Below are 22,373 nucleotides of genomic sequence, written 5' to 3' on the forward strand. Positions count from 1 at the left end.
CCGGGTGCCACAGCCATGCTGTGGTAGGCGTCCCACATATAAAGTAGAGGAAGATGGGCATGGATGTTAGCTCAGGGCCAGTCTTTCTCAGCAAAAAGAGGAGGATTGGCAGCAGATGTTAGCTCAGGGCTAATCTTCCACACAAAAAAAAGTGAAAATCATGTATTTATGTGAAAGGGAGCTGATCTGCATGAGAATTTTAATTAAATAAGTTTGCATTAGGGAAGAATAAAAGTGGTGGCAACTCTGGTAAAAATGTATCTCTATGTTCTCATAACATTTTAAATATGCTTCTTTCACAAGAGTAACCTCCCCTCCTCACCAATCGTTGCTGACCCTGTGAGAGCAGGTTTCACTCACTCATGATTTATTAAGAGCCCAGCACGAGTTGAAGATCAGGCCAGAGGCTGGAAATCAGAGCGATTAGGACTCTAGCTCATGTCTTCGGGTATAAACGGGTAATTCTAGTGCGCTCTCTGGCGCCACCTACTGATAAAACAGCATTTCAATTCAAAACAACAAAATTTTAATTTCCATCTTTTCAATATAGCCTATGCTTTGGAAAAACCTAGGTGCTTTTCCAGTCGCACTCGTCTGGACCCTGGGATTGCACATATATTAATATAAAACAATGGCATCCTAGGACACCCTGTCCTAAAGGTGCGCAGGAACTTGCATCATATTTGCATCCAAACAGAAATGTCAGGTTCGTGAGTCTGAAGTTTCAAAATGAAAACAACTGTTGGGTCACTTCAGGCGCCACACATACGGAGTTGTTGACTGTTAACGAGGTAAGTCGTTTGTATAATATTTGAGTGAGGACTAAAAACCTTTGCTTCTCCAAGTTCTCTTGAATTATATGATAATTCACACCCCCTCCATCCCAAATTATATCATGACTGTAAAGAATCATTAACATTCAGTATATTGTAGTCATGTAACAATTTATTAGGAAACCTCTCCATTTTTGCTTATTAGCACTACACATTTTCATGGGGGGTCAAATATCCATGTAACATTATGTAGAAAATGGTCCTTCGTGCCAATAGGTTTGTATCCACGTACGAAAACACGAATACCCGAAACTGGGGGGCATTTCAGAATGGGGACTGAAAGAGGCTGGGAAGTACCATCTGCTACACAAATTGAATGAGGTGGGAAAAACCTTTATTATAAGAGTTGCAAAATCAAGTTGGAAACAAACAAATGTAGTCACTACTCAACGCATTTAATTCCAGACCCTCATGGGAATCATCTTGGTAATGTTTAAGATTCTACAACAGTTATAACGTGGCGGGTCAGAGGTGGTCTCAAAGTTATTACAGCGTTAAAAAATTAGAGTAAGCAGTATAAAATTACAATTTATTACGGGGTGGGGGGTGGACAACGGCTCACGACAGTCCTTAAAAAACATTAAGAGCAAACCTCTTAGAGAATTCTATTTATGATCTCTTTTTTGTCACTCCTTTTTTCCCCTGTCTTTTGCTTTTTTAAGTACTAGTCTGGTATAGAATCTGCTGGACAGAGCAAAGTTGGGTGGGCTCCTCCTTGAATGATGGAGTAAGTCTGCTTGGGTAATTCTTGCTGGGAAGAAGAGGAAAATATAGGCGGAGCGGTGGCGGCCACGGCAAGGTTCTGGCCTCCGTCACTCACCACGGTCACCTCAGCTGTCCCCTCCTGAATCAGAGCGTTAAGGCCTTCAAAGTCAGTGCAAGTAATACCCGAACTGGTGATGAAAGTCTGGCTGCCAGAGCCTTCCTGGGGGCCCCCCGGGGCTGTGGGGATGAGAGTCTGGTGCACAGTGGCTCCGTCAGTCTGGTCATGAGTGGTCAGCAGGACAGCTGGCTGGGTCATCGCGCCTGCCTGGCTTGGACACCCAGAGGACTGAGGAGAGGCGATCAGATTGACCGGGCGCAAGATCTGCAGCCGGCCGTTCCCTGGGAGTTCCTCCGGGTTCTGAGCCACCAACGCGGGTGGTACGATGTTCACCGCAGCAGCCGCAGCCTGGACGATGGTGTTCGCCTGGGGCACTTGATGCCCCACGATGATTTTGACTCTCCCCTCGCTGAACTGGGGCACTTGGCTGGGCTGGAGGGGTACCTGGAGGTGCCCCACAGTGAGGGGCGCGGTGGGCTGCTTGCTGGGGTCGATCTGAAACTGTAGGACGGTCACATCCGAGTTCTTATTCTCATTGTACTCACTGTGCTGCCTCTTGTGGCTGCGGAGCGAGTCCTCCCGCATGAACGAGGCATCGCACGTGTCACAGTGGAAAGTCTTCTTGGCGTCCAGCTTGGCCACCTGCCGGCTGCTCTGTCGGCCCGTGTCTTTCCTCTCCAAGGCCTCGTTCTTGACCATGTCCCCGTGGAACTTCTTCATGTGCTTGCTCAGGTTGCTGGGCTGCTTGGTGTCGAAGCTGCAGTAATTACACTTGAAGGGGCGGTCGGTGCAATGGATGCGCTCGTGGATGCGCAGGGCGGCCTTGCTGGAGCAGGAATAGCTACACTCGGAGCACTTCTCGGGGTGCTCCGACTGGTGTACCCGGCTGTGCTTGCGGAGGGTGGCTTTGCTGTCACCCAGGAAGTCGCAGTGCGGACACTTGAAGTTATTCCCGCTGTGCTTGATGCGGATGTGCGACTTGAGGTTTCCCTTCATGGTGCAGCGGACATTGCAGAACTCGCACTTGAAAGGCTTCTCCCCCGAGTGCACGCGCATGTGCCTTTTCAAGTCCGAGCTGATTTTGAACTTGGCGCTACAGAGCCAGCACTGGAAGGGGGCGTCCCCTGTCAACACAAGGTGAGTTTCCATAAGAACAGGCAGGCAACAATCACAGCGGATCCCCCCGAAGCACACACCAGAAAATCGCTTAAACCAAGGCAGGCGGGTGGAGACCTTCTAAATGCAGCTCCTAGGAGCCCCTGGGAGGAAGAAAAGGGGGGTCGGGGGCTTCTCTTCTTTCCCCAAACCTAAACCGCCACCACGTGCTTCTGGTGCGCCACCACCGTTACAAAACCCAGAAGAAAAACGGAGCCTGAAAAGAGCTATTTAATTGTCCCAGTGAAAATAAGATCTGTGAATCTACTTAGTATATTCTTTAAAACAATCAAGCTATCGTTCATAGAGTTAATGTGCCCACTCTGCTAGTTAATCGTTCACCGTTGTACAGTTTTGCATAATCCGTTGATTTTGATTGAGTTACGTGTTGTAACAGATTGAAGGACACATGTTGCCATCAGTCAACTTCATGCTCACTCATCAGAATATTCTTTTTACAATGATTGAAACGCCCAGCTTATACTTCATGCAGATTTTTATTAATAAAGACGTGTTTATTGCACAGAATGTATTTATCCTTCACTGCCAGCTGCGTTCTTTACTTGTGAAGTTACAAAATCCAGCTGCTTTTGATTTTGTTTTTTAAAACTCATATTCACTGACAGATGAGCAGGAAAAGTGAAATTGCAAACATCTGACTGGACGTGATATTCCAAATAGGATTCGTCAGTGACTGGCAAGTCCAGATTATCTAAGGCACTGAGAGTTCAAGCAAATTGGTGACCCCGCCCATTTTAATATTGCTTAAGCAACAGAGTAACAGCAGCTAACATTCTTCAGTTGCTTCTGGGATGGCAGGCGCTCTGCTGAGCACTCCGCAAGAATGGTCTCATTTGATGCTCCCAACATTCCCACCAGGTGGGTACTATTATCAATATTGTTCTAGACACTATTGTACAAATGAGGAGTCTGACGCCTAGAGAGACGACATAACTTGCTCCTGGTCACCCAGTAGTATGTGGCAGAGCTTGGATTCCAAGCCAGGCTGACTCCAAAGCTGGTATTCTCAGATGCTGCATAATTAGCTGTTCATGTGACCGATGTTCACTTTCTTAGGCCATAAACTCAAGAGTGGGATTGTGATCCGGCTTTCTGGTATAAGGCCGACAACACCACCATGTGCTGCTTGATAAATGCAATTAAAGATGGCAGGGAACAAATTTAACAAGCCTCTAGAAAACGGAGAAGCCCAAACCCAATGCTTTGTATGACTAAACACCACTGAGATTATGCAGACTAAACTAAACTAAACTCCAGAACAAGGAATGGGAAGCTATAGCCTGTGGGCCCACAGCCTGTTTTTGTAAATAAAGTTTTACCAGAATACAGCCACGCCCATTTGTTCCTATGTTGTTTATGGTTGCTGTCACAATACAAGTGCAGAGGTGAGCAATTGTGACAGAGGCTGTATGGCCCGTGAAGCCTAAAATATTTGCTATCTGGCCCTTTACAGAAAGTTTGCTAACTTCTGCCTTAGACTGTTGTTCTTAACCCTTTTTTATGCCACTGACCCCTTTTTCCTGGTTTCGTGAAACCCATGGAAACTTTCTCAGGATACTGTATAAATGCACAAAGTGAACTAAACTAAAATTCAACAGGAATACAAAGGAAACCAATTATATGGAAAGAGTTGCTAAAACATTAAAAGAAAAAGATTTGTGCTATGGCAACGTGTGCTGGATTCATGCGTTAAATAACAAGATCTCACGGCGGGTCGGTCACTACAATCGTTTCTAAATCGAGAAGAGCGTAGAGGATATTTTGATCTCGCTGCAACAACTGTTAGGAAAAGATCTGTGATTCCTCCTGGCGACGTGTTCACAGGCACTGTTAGCAGATGGGCTGCCTATTTTCATAAGGGGAAGGACACACCACATTTCAGTACCGGTTAGTGAAAATGAAGACGTAACTGTCCTCCCGTCCAAGTTCATGGACCTCCTAAATTCTATTCAGCGATCCCTGGGTGGAGGTGTCTATGGACCCAGAGTAAGAGTCTCTGCTCCAGAACAAATGTCCTACTAGGTTTTCCAGTTACAGCCCTGCCCAAATTAGTGACAAATTTTTTGCTCCTTTTAGCAATCAGCAGAGGTAAAACCCAGAAACACCAGATAACCAATCTCAGAGCTGAGGTGCAGAGCTTAACAACACTTTCTGACATGAAAGCCAAGGGTTTTAAATCCTTTCATCATCACCTTTTTTTTCCCTTTAACCATTTATTTACTTTTTTTTCTTTGAGGAAGATTAGCTCTGAGCCAACATCTGCCACCAGTCCTCCTCTTTTTGCTGAGGAAGATTGGCCCTGAGCTAACATCTGTGCCTGTCTTGCTCTATTTTGTATGTGGGACACTGCCTCATCATGGCTTGATGAGCCGTGTGTAGGTCTGCAGCCAGGATCTGAACCCATGAACCCTGGGCCGCTGAAGTGGAGCATGTGGACTTAACTACTATGCCACTGGGCTGGCCCCTAGTTACTTCTTAAATGAGGCATACTGGTCAGTAACAGTATCTGTCTAAAGCTAACGACTATGTTCGTTTCTGCCCGCCGATCCCCAGTGTCCAGTACATAGTGGGGAGTTAATGAATGTTGTTGAATGAATAAGTGACTGATAAATATTTAAGCTGACAGATCTTTCTTGGGTTTAGGTTGCTCCTAAGACAACTGACCATGTAGCTGTCAATGGAAGGGCAAAACCAAGATCCTATTAATTTTACTGTTTGTAAAATTTTATAAGCGCCATGCCACAATTTATACAAGGGAAACGAACATTCAATGGAGACGATGCATAACGGGAACATGTTTAAATTTTTAGAAAATGCACCTTTTCCAGACCAATTTAAGGATGCTGCTATAAATGGTAAGTTTATCCTTACGAGTCAAAATGATTCTCAACACCTTTCATGAATGAATCCCTCAGCTACTCTATCTTATGCCGCGGGACATTTCCAAAGAAAATCAGTTGGGCATCAGTTATGCCAATGTCTTAACTTGCTGTAGGAGATTACAAAAATGTCCCCAAATATCCCCACTTCCCATCCCTCCGTGAAGCCATGGCCTCTGCCATGTATGTGATTAGGTATGCTCTCCTGACAGGGGCGGAATGACCTGCCATGACCCCCGCTAATAGACTCAATTGTGTCATTGGATTTGGCTGATGGTATGTTAAGTAGACGTGATACAAGTAATGGCTTGAAATGGACTTGTGCCTTGGGATTGCTCACTTGTGCCTCTGTCATCCAACGCCATGAGACGGTCAAGCCTGGCCTAGCCCACTGGTCCCAGGAGGAGGATGACAGATACGTGGAGCAATGCTGGATTACCTCAGCCAAGGCTAGTGCACGGCCAGCCCACAGCTGGTAGATCCTCAGACTTGTAAGTGAGCCCAGCCAAGAGCAGCAGAGTTGCACAGACGACAACAAGCTGATCCCCAATGCGTGAACAGAAAAGGCATCTTGTTGTATCCACTGAGGTTTTGTGGGGGGTTTTGTTACATTGCATTATTTTGACAATAGATAACTGATACAGATACTGGTATCTAGGAGTGAGGTGCTGCCATAACAGAAAACTGAAATACGTAGCTTTGGCTTTAGGATGTGTTAGGAGGTAGAGGCTGGAAAAACGGCAATTCACACTATTTAATGGCAAACAATTGGTAAAACTATCTCCTGCAGTAACTCAGAAGACTGAAAACATATCTACTGAATTTTGGATTTGAGCATACAGATTAATTCCGGACAGAACGGTGGAAGTCTTACAAGCTGCATATGATAAAAGTACGACAAGAAAGAGACAAACTAAAAATAAAACTGACCATTTTCTAAGCGGAATTCAGAGAGAATATAGAAAATCAAAGATGTGCTGGCTTGGATAAAGATTCTCATCTCCACCAGCAAAAGGTTTTCAAAGTAAGACAAAAGCCTGGGGACAAAGATCATATTCAGGGAACTGGTCTCAGAGGGAAAACTGAATGAGAAATGAGGGGTGTGAATGTAAGGCTTTGTTAAAATCTCCAAAAGAATTAAGCTGGTGCCAAGTAGGTTTTCTCAGCTGGACAAGGTTCCTAGGAGTCTCAAAGGATTCGACCCACAGAAAGTTATAGGCTGAAAGTGCCTGTAGTTGGGTTTAGGGGAGAGGCAAGTCTCCAAAAGAATTGCAGGTGTGGCTGTTGGCACATTGACACACAGGAAACTCACCAAGTTTTTGAGATAGCTCTACCAGCAAAGCTGTCACCAGCCTAGATTAAAACAAAATCTAAAAAGATCCCCAACGTTCAGTAGGCAGGAAGCAGGTGAAGAAAGTTTCTCAGAGGTACATTTTCCAGTCCTTTTCAGAAGTGGCTAAGGACGGTGAAGGAAAGCATGCTCCCGTGGACAGAGTCAAGAACCAGGGAGCTGAGGCAAGGCCTAATCAAGAAATATTCGCTGTCTCCAACATGGGGGGACCTGGGAACCTCTGCCCAAAGGGAGTTCAGAAATCTGTGGACCAGTGACTGCCAAGTGTCTCCCTTTCAAATACCAGGATTATCATAACGATCCTGGCTCTGTTTCCTCACTGTACGTTGGGAGTGTGGGGATGAACAATCTGTCTTTTTACTTTAGGGGTCTCTAGGTCAAGAGAAGCAATATCCAGACCTGATGGAGATCACAGGACCCTGGTCTTTAAGCCTGAGCCTATGATTGGATGAGCCTTGTGGGGGTCTTAGGAGGTGGTGAATGCATTTTGCATATCAGAGAGATGTGAATAATGGTGGGGTAAACTATGGTTATTTGCAAAAATGGCCCCAATTCTTTACCCCTCCTCGTATCTCTTGCCTTGCCGTGTAACCTTGCGGTGACCTCACACTGTTGGTGAGCTCAGCCCCATCCCTTCACACCAGGCCCACCCATATAACTTGCTTTAGCCAAGGGGATGTTTGCAGACTTAATGCGAGCAGAGGCTTGAAATGGGCTTACACACTGGGGCACGCTTGCTTGTACCTCTGCCACTGTCATGAGAAGGGCAAGCATAGGGTAGCCCAGTGGTCCCAGAAGGAGGATGAGAAATACGTGGAGCAGAGCCAGACTGCCTGAGCCAAGGCCACTGGCCAGCCAGGAGATCCCTAGCCAAGCTCAGTGGAGACCCAGCCTTCCCCATATATAGGATTAAGCCCAGCCAAGATCAACGGAGTGTCCAGCCACCCCCCTGCTGACCCGAAATATGTGAACAATAAATGCTTATTATAATATGCCACTGAGGTTTTGTGGTGGATGTTACACAGCATCATTGCATCAATAGCTAACTGATATACTTGCCAAAAGAAAAATATACATAATTTGTTGAGTTACCTACTCTGCTGAGTTTTTCGATCAAGCTCTCCCATGCTGAACTAATCAAATTATACTTTAAAAATGGCTGAAAGGCCTAACCGTACATTATGGAGAAATTTATTAAAAATGCATTGTTTGCATGTCTATTTCATTTAGCGCACCACCTGGATTACATACCTCAGCAGTGCCAAAGTTATAAAGTTACGCAAGATATATGTAAAGTTATAAACTTGATGTTTTTTTCCTATTTTACTGAGAAAGGTACTTCTGGGCAGATGAAAAGCAAAACGGCAAACAATGGGATGACCAAACGCCCCCAGTTCATTTGCTTGTGTTGTGACTAAACGCTTTAAGGTGCTTATGATTTAAGCACTAGGAAATGGGGAGCACAGAGTGAGAGCGATGCGAGGGACTGACCTGTGTGGGATCGGAGGTGGACGGTGAGCTGGCTGGAGTTGCGGCTGGCGTAGGGGCAGATCTGGCACTTGAAGGGCCGCTCGTCGGAGTGTATCCGCAGGTGCTTGTTGAGGCTGCTGCTGTCGGCAGCCGCGTAGTCGCAGGTCTTACACTTGTAGGGCTTCACACCCGTGTGGCACCGCATGTGGGTCTTCAGCTTGTCCTTCCGGCTAAAGCACTTGCCACAGACTTCACACTTGTGGGGTTTGTCTCCTTCAAACACGCACACAGATGGGATCAGGAAACAAGAGTTAAAAAGAAGAACACTTATTTCCCACTGCCTTGTGAAAAGAGTAATACACAATCACCAAAGGCTATTTAGATGGATGACTGGCAAAGAGCTAACAGCCTGGGAGAGGGGGAGTTTATTTTTCTGTTTTGCTTACTGGTGTTTTCTTATTTTTCCTGCAATGAGTATGAATTCTTTATTAATTAAAAATAGAAGGCAACTCAAAAATTTTAAAGTACAGCTAAGTACAATAAGAAACTGCTCATTGTGTCTTGTATCCGTTCCCTCCTTTTTCCTTTTCACAACAGACTCGCCCTAAAGCTCAGAATCCCTAAGTTTTAGGAGGGCTCGTGGCTGAGCTGCTAAAGATGGCATTTCTCAGCCTCACTTGCAGCGAGGTGATTCTGCGATGAAGTGCTCGTCAAGGAAATGGCGAGAAGGTCAGTGTGTCCCTCTTGGAAAGGAAACTGCTTGCCTTCTACTTTTTCTCTTTCCCTCCTTCTCAACAGCTGTAAACCCAAGGTGTGGGGGTGGACAGGCAGGAGAGGGCATCGCACCTGCAGATGGTGGAGGACGTCAGATGACGTACTGTAATGACACAGACGAGACTTAAGTCCCGGCACGATCTCATCGACAGAGCCACTTTCTTGCTCCAGACCACCTGCTCCCCTCTGAACAGGTGTGTGAGAGAGACAGAAGCTCCACCTGGTCTGAGCTGGGGTTTGGGTTTCTTTCTTACAGCACCATAACCTGTACCTCACTGACACACATCACGACTTGCCACCCAGGAACAACTGCTAATATTTTGATGGACATTTTTCCAATTATTTTTGTGTTTGTGTACTTTTTTTGGTACAAAAACTATGTTGGCTAACATCAAATTAAACACTTCGCCTTTGAAAGGCACTGTGCCTATGAATGACTTTATTGAATTCTCTCCACAACTGGGATTAGAACCCAGATGGTCTTGCTTTCTAAGCCAAATGCACCACTGTTTCTCCACTGACTACTTTCTTGCACAAAATAATTAAAATATATTTTTTTCTTTTTTTAGTGAGGAAGATTGGCTCTGAGCTAACATCTGTTGCCAATCTTTCTCTTTTTGCTTGAGGAAGATTGGCCCTGAGCTAACATCTGTGCCAATCTTCCTCTATTTTGTATATGGGATGCCACCACAGCATGGCTTAATGAGTGGTGTGTAGGTCCACATCCAGGATCTGAATCAGCGAACCCTGGGCCACTGAAGCAGAGCGTGTGAACTTAACCACCACACCACTGGGCCAGCCCCACAAAGTAATTTTGATCATCTTTTCACATCATTAAATATCTGTAACGTGATTTTTAAGGCTGAAGTATTTCACTGTATGAATGTACCATAAATTAACCAATTCCCTACTTGGCCATTGAACAGAATGAAATAGATATGCACACACTGATGTGGAAAGATGTCCAACAGTAAATGGAAAAAAGCAAGTCGCAGTGCATACAATATTAACTTAATAAGAAATGGAAAAAGCAAACTGTGTGTTTTTAGGCCTGGTATGGGCTTGCCAGAATTTAAGAATGAGACACAGTAGACCACTAAGATTGGTGACTTCTGGGCATAGATTAAGAAGGAAGTGGTCTGCGAGTCAGAATTTTCACTTTTCACTTTATATATCAAATACGTATTTTGGCCAAATCCTAAATAGCCAAGCGCTAATATCAACTGTCAGCCAAAGTTGATCACTATCATTATAGGATAAACATCTGGCATTTAAGACTACATCTAAAAGTGTATTAAAGATTATAATTCTTCACAAAAAATTTTTTTTTGAGGAAGATTAGCCCTGAGATAACATCTGCCACCAATCCTCCTCTTTTTGCTGAAGATTAGCCCTGAGCTAACATATATGTCCATCTTCCTTTATTTTTGATATGTGGGAAGTCTGCCACAGCATGGCTTGATTAGCGGTGCACAGGTCCACACCCGGGGTCGGAACCGGTGAACCCCAGGCCGCCAAAGCAGAATGTACAAACTTAACTGCTGTACCACCGGGCCGGCCCCAAAAGATTATAATTTTAATATTAAAAATGTTAGTAGTCAAATTTAAAAATCCACGAACAAGAATTTCTCAGTATTGTCAGCTGCCAAATAGCTCCCGTGGTCGCCATCCTGTGTATTTAAAACACTGAGCTGATGCTGGATGATGGTGAAGCGGGATGGTTTTCGGTGAGCTCTGCTGGTAAAGAGCCCTATTGTTGTTGCTGTCCTGGGGTCACACCCTTCTCTCGGAAAGTAACTAAGGGAAGGACACCCTCCTGTCAACTGTCCATCTGGAAGATGATGGAGACGCTGTGGTTATCCAGAAACTAGCTACAAATGCAAGCTTGGCCAACTGTGTGTAGAAGATGCTTTCGGAAGATTTGCAGAAGTGGACTTAAGGTCATTGTCCTCACTAATATTTTTATAATGGTTCCCAATCATCATTAATAATTACAGCACTTTACTCTTGCAATGATCAAAATGCTACGCTTGACCGATGGAACTTCAACAGATGAAACCCACACGGAGAGATCCACTGCTTGTTACATCAAGAATGCTTACCAGGACTTGAAACTTGAAATAACCTAATAGTTCGATAATTAGAGTAAATCCAAATGACATGCCACTGTGAGGCTGAACAGATATGACGATCCCCTGCAAGAAGGCGGTCACTGGCCACGGCCAAGGAATATACGAGATAACTGCGGGGCAGTTCACCTTCCAAAGGCTGGGGCTAAAGAGCAGGCTTTGGGCCATCAGTGATGCCCAAGGCAAATTTCAGTGTGTCCCCACCTTAGACACGTTTATACTCTTTGAATTTACACGTCTGTATCATTTAAATGATGAGGTTCTAACATTTTGTTAAAAATAGTCTAAAAGCAATTCCTTCTCCATGCAGAAAATCTGAGAGACATAAAAATACTATACTAAAGAAAATCAAAATCACTGGAAATAATCACATTCTTCATTTTCCATACATTAATCCTTTTCTCTCTTTAAAAAGAAAGTATTTATTTATTAAATTTCCCCTTCCAAATTGCACAAATAACGCACACTCACTATATCCAATGATACGATGGAAAGACACAGAAAAGTTACTCTTCTTTCCCCTTCTTCCTCTTTCCCAAGCATTACACACATTCACACGCACGCACACATTTATAGGATCATCTCCTCAAAATGTGGAGAATATGGCATCTAAATTTTACCTAATCCTGGCACATTAATCGGCTGCTGTAGCAGTCCACATTTCCACTGGCAAATTTGCTCCTATGTGTTCCAGCACTGGATTTTATTGCTTTATGCATCTTCTGCCAAAATCATGTGTAGAAACAACATCTTGTTTTTACTGAATTTGTATTTGTATTCCCGTGACAGCCAGTGAGGTTCTGTGTCGCATGATGTGTCTGACGTGTCTGGATCCCCAGCTCCCAGCACAGAGCCTGTGTTTGGGCACGTGTGCCAAAGAAATGTTACTTACCTGTGTGAATTTTTAAATGACGCTCCATGTCCTTCATGCCATAGGCAGTCTTGAACTGGCAACCTTGGAAAGGCAAGGAAAGATTAATTGCAAAGGGAAACACAGTACCTTGAGAGTGAAGAAACCTGGCAGAAAGTTCCTTACTCACACGATGAAAGTTAACCCCACGGGAACAGGACAAATAGCCATCCCGTGCCTCCTGATACGATGCACCACGAAGGACACAACATCCCTTGGTGCTTCCTGCCCAAACGGCATAACCTAAACCTAACCACGAGGAAACATCAGACAAACCCACACTGAGGCAGATTTTACAAAATAACTGACCTGTACTTTTCAAAAATGTCAAGATCATGAAAGACAAAAGTTTAGGATTAAAGGAAACTAAAGACACAGGAAAACTAAATACAATGTGTGATCATGGATTGGTTCCTCGATTGGGGAGAAAATGTTTTTCTTTTGATATAAAGGACATTAGTGAGACACTTGGTAAAATTTTCATAAGATCAGTAGGTGTGATAATAGTGTGTAAATTTTAATTTCCTGGTTTGGATGATTGTACTCTGGTCATACAAAAGAACCTCCTTGTTTCTAGAAAATACACACTGAGATATTTATGAGTAAAAGGACATCACGTCTGTAACTTGCTCTAAAACTAGGGAAAAATATATGTATGCATAGAAAGAACAATGAAGCAAATGTGGTAATATGCTAACATTTGGGAAATTTAGATGACGGGTGTACAGGAATTTTTGTATTCTTTTTGCAACTTTTCTGTAAGTCTGAAATTACTTCCAAATAAAAAGTTTTTTTTAAATGAAAGGAAAAATCTTTCTGAATATCTTCCTAAGCTAGAAACAGGAAAAAAAATTCACAAAACCCTGCAGTTCTCACAAGTCCCATGTCAAAGGCCTGTGGTATACAGGTCGTGGAGCCCACAGGTGTGGTGAGTAGGGGGAGGGAGGCGGAGGGAGAGAGAGGGAGAGGGAGAGAGAGGGAGAGAGAGAGACAGAGAGAGACAGAGGGACAGAGAGGTGATGATGTAAATGCTGTGGGGCTTTGATTTTTAAGTCGGGCGGTTTAGGGCACATCGACGTCAGGAATTCATGAGTTAGGGCCCTGGAACCTGCTAAATGTCACATCCTCTACACACGTAGTACACAATGCTGCCTTTACCTGGATAGCAACAGTTAAGCCTTTTCTGAGCAGGTGGGGCCGTGGGCTTTTTGGCACGTGACTTGGCAGGGAGAGAGATGACAGTGGCTGTCTGGTTTTCATTGCTTTCCGTGGGCAGATAAGTTTGATAGCCATGTTCAAAAACAAATTCTGGAGCTGAAACTAAAAGATATGAGGATGATTAAATTTTCATAATATGAACACCCAGCAACTATTCCCTTTGTCTATCTTCCTTTATAGAGAATGAACCTGCTAGATTGCTTTCCCAGTTTCCCTTGCTGTTTAGGAGGGATCATGTGACCCTGTTCTAGCCAATGAGACACTAGAGAACATCTGCTGGGAGGTGTCTGCAAAAGCTTTTCTCCCTGATTTAAAAAACAAAACTGAGGGCAGAAAGAGAGGCAGTTGAGGAAAGCTCATTCTTGCTGCCCTGGTTACCCCACTTCCTGTCTTTGGACATGCTGGAGTGAGGATATGATGCCTGGATCTGTGGCAGCCATTCTGTAACTGTAAGGGGAGAGCAAGAAAATCAGATGTTGAGGTAGCGCTCTGAAACCATCCAAATCTAGATTTACTGAATAAACAAAAAAAGTCCCTATCCTTTATGCCACATAGGCTTTCTAATTTCAGTCAAATGTTGGGTACTTTCATAAGCTTTATCACAAAATCCTAACCAACTAGAAAGAAACTGATCAAAGGAATTCCGGGCAAAACTACAAGTACTCTCTAAAGACACAAGTACTCTTTACAACAAGTACTCCTAAAAAAATTCTCATACTCTCACTGAAGTTTTAAGGAAAAAAGAAAAAAGAGACCAAACATCTTTATCATCTTTATCTTTGTCATTATAAAAGATAAAATAGGCAGTCTCAAATTTCTTTTTTCCGCTTATAAAAAATGTTGTGACTACTTTGTTCATTAAGTTTATGGTTTGGGGTTTGGAAATATTTTCTTTCTTCCTTTATGACATGTAATTTGTCACATGGAAATTTGGCTTCAAACAAGGAGTAAATTGACCGACAGGGGCTTGTTCATTGGGCGAATGTGTTTGAGACCCACTGTCATATCCTGTTTCCCAAACTTCAGACACTGAGGCACCACCTTCGACATTTTGGCCCTTGTATTTACAGAATATACTTACGTCAACACAAACCTAACATCACTACCTATTTTGGTTCTGCCCAAAGCAGTAATATTCATGTCACAGGTTGAGGTGCTAGTTATATTTTCTCTTAACAACGAATATTATCCTTCTTTGATTCTAAGATGTTATTGATTGTAAGATGCACCATTATTTTATGTACAATCAATTCAAAAAGCTGCCAATTAAACACATTATGATGCAATGCTTTCGTATTCCATAGATATTTTATATATATTGATATTCCTTAGAAATTTTACATTTATTGAACGAGCTCTTTTAGACTTCTTTGGACATTTGACAGGAAACCCAGGCTCCCGGCCTCCCCGTCTTGGGCACCTCTGGCAGTGACAGCATCATTCTGATGCATGTCGCAGAACCCCTGGTCCTACCAGCATTTGCTTAGAGTAAACTCATGGGTTCAGTTTTTCTCAATTGAAATATGCAGAGGGAAGTTAAGCGGCTTTTGTTTCATGTCAGCCAGCAGATTCTGACAAACTGATGTTTCTTCTTCACCCCAAGTCTCTCTGAGGCGTGAGTCAGCCACACGTGCCTGTTGTTGAGATGTTTTCATCTGCTCTCTGGGATTCAGCTATTGCTCCTGCTTCCACTGCTCTGCTCGGTCCTCAGTGTGGTCCCCGGCCAGCTGCACTAGACGGACCCAGGAATGTGCTGCAAACGCAAACTCTTGGGCCCCACCTGAGGCTAGTGAATCAGAAACTGGTGGACCCAGCGATCTGTGCTCTAACGAGCCCCCAGGTGATTCTGGGACATGTTCAAGCTTAGGAACCACTAGCTGGACCATCCTTTCCACACATCGCAGCGGTGAAACCAAACCCAGCTTTGTCCAATTGAAGGAATCCGTCTTTCTCGGTTGTTGCTTTGCAAGGACTGGAGCTGTTCCTCCAACAACAAACATCTGCTTCATGAATATCAAACTGACCCCCCGCTGCTGTCTCAGGTCTTTCTGGTCACAGTTACTCTTCACCTTCAGCCTGAATCATCAGGCAGTATCTTGGGAGATGTTTTCAACAGCAATTAAACTCAATACATGGAGTTCCAAAAGTGCACATGCCTCTGCTCAAGGTATGCTCAAGACAAAAATGTGATCAACGGCGGTCATGTTGACAGGTACGCAAAGGCAACTGTTTTGTGACTGCCTGTTGGCTGACAGCAATCCCACTGATTTGAAGATGCACCTCCATCCATGTTAAAATGTATCTTCAAATTGATATGAGTCCAGGTGCAGCCACTTACTCTGTGCCTGACCTCAGGCCAGTTACATAGGCTCTCTGAGCCTCAGTTCCCTCACCTGTAAGTGGGGATAATCACCTTACCCACTTCATGAGGTTGTTGCAAAGTTTAATGAGAGAATCAGTAGCCCAGGATGTGGCCGTGGTCCAGTCTTCATAAATGTTAGCTACCACAGTTGAAGAGAACTGGGCACTGGGTACCAGACTCAACAGGAATGATCAACTGTCCTTGTTGGCCTGGGACTGAGGAGTTAGCCAGGACATAGGTCGTTCAGTGCTAAAACTAGGATGACTGGTCATGCTCTCATGACTTCCCAACTTTCTGGTCTTTTTTTTTTTTTTTTTTTGCTGAGGGAGATTAGCCCTGAGCTAACATCTGTGCCAATCTTCCTCCACTTTATATGTGGATCGCTGCCACAGCATGGCTGATGGGCAGTGTAGGTCCGTGCTCTGGATCGGAATCCACAAACCTGGGCTGCTGAAGCCGAGCATACAGAACTCAACCACTAGGCCACGGGGCCAGCCCCAACTGCTCTACAACTTTTTGAACAAAAAGAAGGCTGGAAGGCACTGGAGTAGGAGATTGTGGGAACGGGTAGGCCCTCGCTACAGCTGAGCTTGTGAAGTCCTCCCGGGAGGTCAGTGTGGCCCTGCATCCTCCTGAGCCCGTGATGTCCCACCCTCCAGGAGACGGGCTGGGCTTCCTCTCCTAACCGCCCACCTGTCCCTCCACCAGGACCCTCAGCATCTGTGTCATGGGAAGTCCCAGTAGAGAGGAAACAATGGAGTACTCCGGATATTAACCCCTTCCAGAAACATGGTTTGCCAATATTTCCTTCTGTTCCGTAGGCTGCCTTTTCCTTCTGTTGTTTCCTTTGATGCACAGGAGTGGGACGTGGTCCCGTTGGTCTATTTTTGCCTTGGTTGCCTGTGATCTTGGTGTCTTGGGGAGGTGGCAGGAAGCAATGAGAGACAGGCACCCAACTGTAGGGACTGTTGTGGGGGTGGGGCTAGTCACACACAACGTGAGTCACCCCAAGTAGATGGCTCTTAGGCCACAAAGGGGTTGCCCAAGAGCTTGGGCTCTTAAGTCTTGTCTCCTTGAGCCTCAGTTTCCTCACCTGGAGAATGGGGACAATTTCCATTCCTGTCTCCTAGGACTGTTGTGAGGACTAGAGATCAGGCGTGTAAAACTGCTATTGCAGTTGTCATTACTCATTGGTTTAGTCAGCAAAGTACTTATTAAGCACCTCCTGTGTGCCAGGCACTGGAAACACATCAGTGACACCCTGCCTCCATGGAGCCGACACTCTAGTTGGCATGGTGCAGCTAAATATATCCTCTACAGCTAATATAAATATATAGCTAAATGCTACGGAGAAAATAAAGCAGGGAAGGGCACAGAGAGCGCTGGGGGGCATGCAATTTCAAGCAGGCTGATGGGGTGGCCTCAGTGAGAAGGGGTCATTTCACTAGAGAAGGTGGACACACATAATTATTAAGAGTATTCTGTTGCAGGCGTCTGGCATTTAACAGCCACTAAAGGGGCCTGGGGCATCGTCACCCAGTCTTGTTGAAGGCCCCTGGCTGGCGTTATGAGGGTCGTGCCCTCCCTGCCCTCCCCCACACTCGGCTTCCTTCCAGGATCCCCTGACAACAGCGAGACCTGCAGATACCCCAGGGAAAGCCTTGAGGCCTTGATCACCGCGGGGCTGCCTCAGCCCCTTGGGGTGTTTGACCTGATGCTGGAGTGGCCCCTCATTCCCAGATGTGTTTGTGTGTGTGTGTGTGGGTGTATAGTCAGACTGACCTGGGACTAACTTCTGTCTCCCCGGCTTGCTAGCTATGAGGCCTTGACCAAGTCACTTCTCTGCTCATCAGCTCTTTCCTAGTAAAATGGGGATGTGATCAGTGACTTCCGAGCTGAGCTGGGCACACGGTTAGTGCTGGACAGCTCTCAGCCGGCATTACAGTAATTATACACAATAACGGATGTATTCATCAGTCCATCTTCAGATTTGACATAACGAGTGGCATCGGCCTTGGGGATATGAGTGCCCAGCAGAAGTGAAGGCAGCAGAGACAACCCCGGGCAGCCCAGATCCGCAGAGGTGGGACAACTCAGCCTCAGGTGGGAGCTGCTTCTGGTAGAGGACCACTTGCCCCTGTGAAGAACGTTCTCTAGGCGCTCTCTTCACTGAGGGTGTAGCAAGGGCCGCTGCTTTAGGTGGGGGTCTCATCTCTAACTCTACACAAGAGCCCAGCGCCATCCCTCCTTGGCCCTGGCTGTTGAACTCAAGTGCCATGTTTAGTGAGGCTCCCCCCGGCCGCAGCTCGCAGCCTCACACACCTGTTGCGGGCTTTCGCTTCTGTTTTTCTGCTCCTGGGGATTTCCCCCGCTCTCGTGGGTGTCCAGGTGTGCACCCGAGAGCCTGTCTGTTGCCTTCAGCCTGGTCTGCAGCAGCAGCAGCAACTCAGGGGGTCAGTTTCTCAGTCACTACGTGGCTTAAAATGCACGTCTGTTACCCAAGTTTCAGAGAGAACCCAAAGCTTGCTCTGAGGTTGGTACCCACGGGAGTCTCACACTGTGGGGCTCACACGGACCAACCACAGCTCCTTTACCCCAAGACTGCCCTGACCCTCTTTGCCTCTCCCTTCTCTTCTTCAATTTAAAAGCTCCATTTTTTAAATCCTTTTCTTTTCGCAATCAAAAAATGTATTGTTTTTTCAAAAGGAAAGTAAACACTAATAGTAGAAAATCTAAGGAGTACAGAAAAATGTAGAGAAAAAAGCTGCCCAATGCTGACACCACAGGGCAATATCCACCCATGCATCGTATGCTCATTATATACTGTACTTTTTCTCTGAACCACTCATCTCTGCTGTGATTAAATAATTATTTGGGAAATTATTTAATGCCCATCCTCTCCTCCGTTTGGCTGGATGGGCCCCGTGGAGACAGATGCCTGATTCTCTGCATCTCTGGCCCTGAGCACCTGACACAGAACTTGGCAAAGGGCAGGGGCTCTCAGAACAGTTGTTGAATCAACGATGGAGGACATGGCTAACACATTGTTTGAATGCAGAGTTTTAAAAGTATAAAACTGGGATCATGGCTTCAATCAGTTTCTATTCTCCTTTTTGGTTAAAAAGTTTTACCATGTTAAGGCAGTCTGCCATGTTATCTTTCATCCAAAACACAATTTCTACCAGCTGCAGAATATTCCTCTATTTTGGCTGTCACACAGTTAACCAGCCCCATTTCTTTGTCATTGAGTTGGTTTCTAAGTATTTACTTTCATAAGTAATACCTACCCAGAATTTTTAACGTATCTCTAGTTTCTTTGGATACCGTCCTCTAAGCTGAAGAATTCGTCAGAATGGCGTGGTCATTTTATTGCCTGGTGATAGATAATTATAAGATCCTTCCGGAAAATCTAAATCAATTTATGTTCTCCCCTTTCCCTTGGCTACCACACAGACTATCTGACAGGACAAAATGAGATCATTTAAGTTTACTTTGCATTCCTTTTGTAATTGGTGAGGAGGAACCCCTCTCAACATTTGTTATTCATTCACACACCTTCTTTACTGAACTGCCTGTTTATGCTATTAGCTCTTTTTCTCTATTGAATATTCATTTTTTCCTCATTGACTTGTAAATGACCTTTACAGAGTAAGGGTGGTACTTCATTGTCACATATTCAAATCTACTGCTGTTTTCTTCCAATGTTGTCCATGCTGAAGATTCACATTTAGGGTCCTCGATCCAACTGAAAACCCGGAATTCTCCTCGTGAGGAAACAATCCATTTTTCTCTGTAACGGAAAGGCCTCCGCACTCTTCCAGAGGCTTCTCACGTGTGTGGTGTACACCCGCCCAGGCACACGGGCTCAGCAGTCCCTCCGTCCCACCGAGACGTTACCCCAGGGGGGTGGTCTGGGTATCTGCGTGTTTCACTGAAGCTCCGGATGGTTCTTTGGCACAAGGAAGTCTGAGAAACACTGCAATGAGGCCTTTGCTAAGGGGTAGGAGGTAGTGGTCAAGCGCACGGATTCTGCAGCCCAGTCGCATGGGGTTGAGACTCAGGTCTGCTGCTCTCGGGCTCTGTCATCTTGGACAAGTTATTTAGCCCCTTCGCGCCTTACTCCCTTATTGGTAAAATGGGGATAAAACTTCTTAGTACCCAATTGATGGTGGAGAAAAACTACTTCATATAGAATACTTAGAAAAGTGCCTGGACATAATAAGCACTACATAAGAATTAGCTATTATTATTATTATTATTGCCAGATCCTTCTGGCAAATCATTAGTTTGTCTTACTAAGTCACTCACCTGCTCAACAACCTTCAGTGGCTCCCCAGCATCTTCAGAATAAAGGCCAAAGTTGAAGCATGGCTCCTACCACATACACCCTGTGCCATCTCTAGCTGCTGTTATCAGATGTAACTTGAGCTTCCCCACTTCTAAACCACCATTAGGAAATGCCCACTTCCCACCAAATTCCTCCCAAAGGCCGAAGAGTCTTTCAAGGCCTATCATACATTTGATCTCACTCACAATTTCTTCCCTGGCTTCCCCCGTTGGGGCCAATCTACGCCATTAACTCTTTGCACAGTGCTGTACTCGTCAAAGATGTCTGAGCTGGGGCCGGCCCGGTGGTGCAGTGGTTAAGTTCGCACGTTCCGCTTGGCAGCCCAGGGTTTGCTGGTTCGGATCCCGGGTGCAGACATGGCACCACTTGGCAAGCCATGCTGTGGTAGGCGTCCCACGTATAAAGTGGAGGAAGACGGGCATGGATGTTAGCTCAGGGCCAGTCTTCCTCAGCAAAAAGAGGAAGATTGGCAGCAGATGTTAGCTCAGGGCTATCTTCCTCAAAAAAAAAAAAAAAAAGACACCTGGGCTTATGTGTCTTACGACTAAATTGTCCTCCCCAGTGGGCTTGGAATTCTCCACTGTCATCTCCATGATCTCAGCTCCAGCATCTGGCACAAAACAGTCCTAAAGCTGCCCTCACTGGGCTCTCGTGATGGGGCCGACAGATACCGCGTGCTTCACGCACATTAACGTATTTAATCCTTACAGCTGCCCTTTCCTGCGCCCATTTGATAACTGTTTTACCAAGTACCTGGGATGTGCCAGGCCTGGTGCTGGGGGCAGGAAAACAAAGCTGATTAGGTCTCTGCTTGCAGGGAGATTTACAATCTAGTAGACTAGAAATTAAACCACTAACTTGGGGCCCAAAGGCCAAACTGAAACTTCAGATTCTCTTGTAAGGCTTTCAAAATCAGTTAGGGAGGCCGGCCTGGTGGCGGAGTGGTTAAGTTCTCACGTTCCGCTTCGGCAGCCCAGGGTTTGCAGGTTTGGATCCTGGGTGTGGACCTACACACTGCTCATCATTAGTCATGCTGTGGCAGCATCCCACATACAAAATAGAGGAAGACTGGCACAGATGTCAGCTCAGTGACAATCTTCCTCACCAAAAACAAACAAAAACAAAATTAGTTAGTGGGGCTGGGCCTACCCTGTGTCAATGTCTTCCGGTCAAAGACCACCAGGGACACACCTGTAGTTGAACAAATTTATGACTCATTGCAATGAGGGAAACCTCATACCATGGGAACTGTGGAGCATCTGAGTAAGTAGGTGCTAGAAAGGGCTTCTGAGAGGTTTGGAGCTCTTAGGTGATTTTGGGGGAGGGATCAAGGAAGCCTGCATTGGAAGCCGCCAGGAAGTGGGGAAAAGTCTATGATTGGGTGTCTTAATAAATATCACCAAGAAGCAGGGGCTAAAGCTCCAACAGGCAGAGGAGCAGGTGTCCCTCAGATTAGTGGGGGAGGGGGTGCCCGGTATCCTGTGGCTCAGATAAGATGACAGAGGGATCTTGTTTTTGTCCTGTCCCGGCACAGTCACAGACTGGCCCTGTGTCATACTGACGTTCTGTGAAGGTGTTTATGTTCAACAGGACAGCATGGCCTACCTGCGAAAGCCAGCCCACTCCCAGCCACACCAAGAGCTGGCGCTGATGCCCCTCCTTCCAGCTGGCTGTCGGGGCTGCCTTCCTCTTTCTCAGCTGGTTGCTCACAGGTGCCCCCCCACCCCCCATCCCATTGTATCTGCTGCTGAGTTTGCTGCCATGGCCCGACCCCTGACAACATGTGCACTCACTTCTCTGGCTAACTGAAGACTGCTTGTTACCAAATAACTAATTAATTGCAACTGGGCTAAGTGCTAGGTGGGGAAGCACTGAGAAACCTAATATCAAGGGTGGGGGGCGGGGGGAAATCACAGCTAGCTTCTAGGTGGAGGTGACTTTTAACCTGGGGCCTAAAGAGTAGGAACTAACCAGAAAAGGCGGGAAAGATCATTCTGGGTCAAGTGATTAATTCGACTAATACTGTTGGGGGGCTTGTCATGAGGCAGGCCCTGTGCTAACATTTTCGTGTGCTGTTTCATTTCATTTTCACAGCCCCCT

General features: G+C 45.6%; 1 protein-coding gene across 6 annotated transcripts in view; it reads right to left on the reverse strand.

The window, feature by feature from the left end:
- The window catches only part of ZFP64 (ZFP64 zinc finger protein), a 99,486-nt gene that overhangs the window by 69,042 nt on the left and 8,071 nt on the right, over positions 1–22,373 (reverse strand). For 3 of the 6 annotated variants that reach the window (XM_070589482.1, XM_070589481.1, XM_070589485.1), the window contains 4 exons: positions 13,504–13,665; positions 12,328–12,390; positions 8,554–8,805; positions 928–2,780 (listed from right to left, as the gene is read on the reverse strand). In XM_070589482.1, coding sequence (XP_070445583.1) covers positions 1,498–2,780; positions 8,554–8,805; positions 12,328–12,390; positions 13,504–13,665 — 1,760 coding nt within the window. In that variant the 3' untranslated portion in view covers positions 928–1,497. Of the gene's footprint in view, positions 1–927; positions 2,781–8,553; positions 8,806–12,327; positions 12,391–13,503; positions 13,666–22,373 lie in introns of those variants that run through there. The other 3 variants (XR_011531184.1, XM_070589484.1, XM_070589483.1) reach the window with 1 other exon arrangement.

This window comes from Equus przewalskii, chromosome 21 (genome assembly GCF_037783145.1).
Source record: "Equus przewalskii isolate Varuska chromosome 21, EquPr2, whole genome shotgun sequence".
Taxonomy (NCBI): domain Eukaryota; kingdom Metazoa; phylum Chordata; class Mammalia; order Perissodactyla; family Equidae; genus Equus; species Equus przewalskii.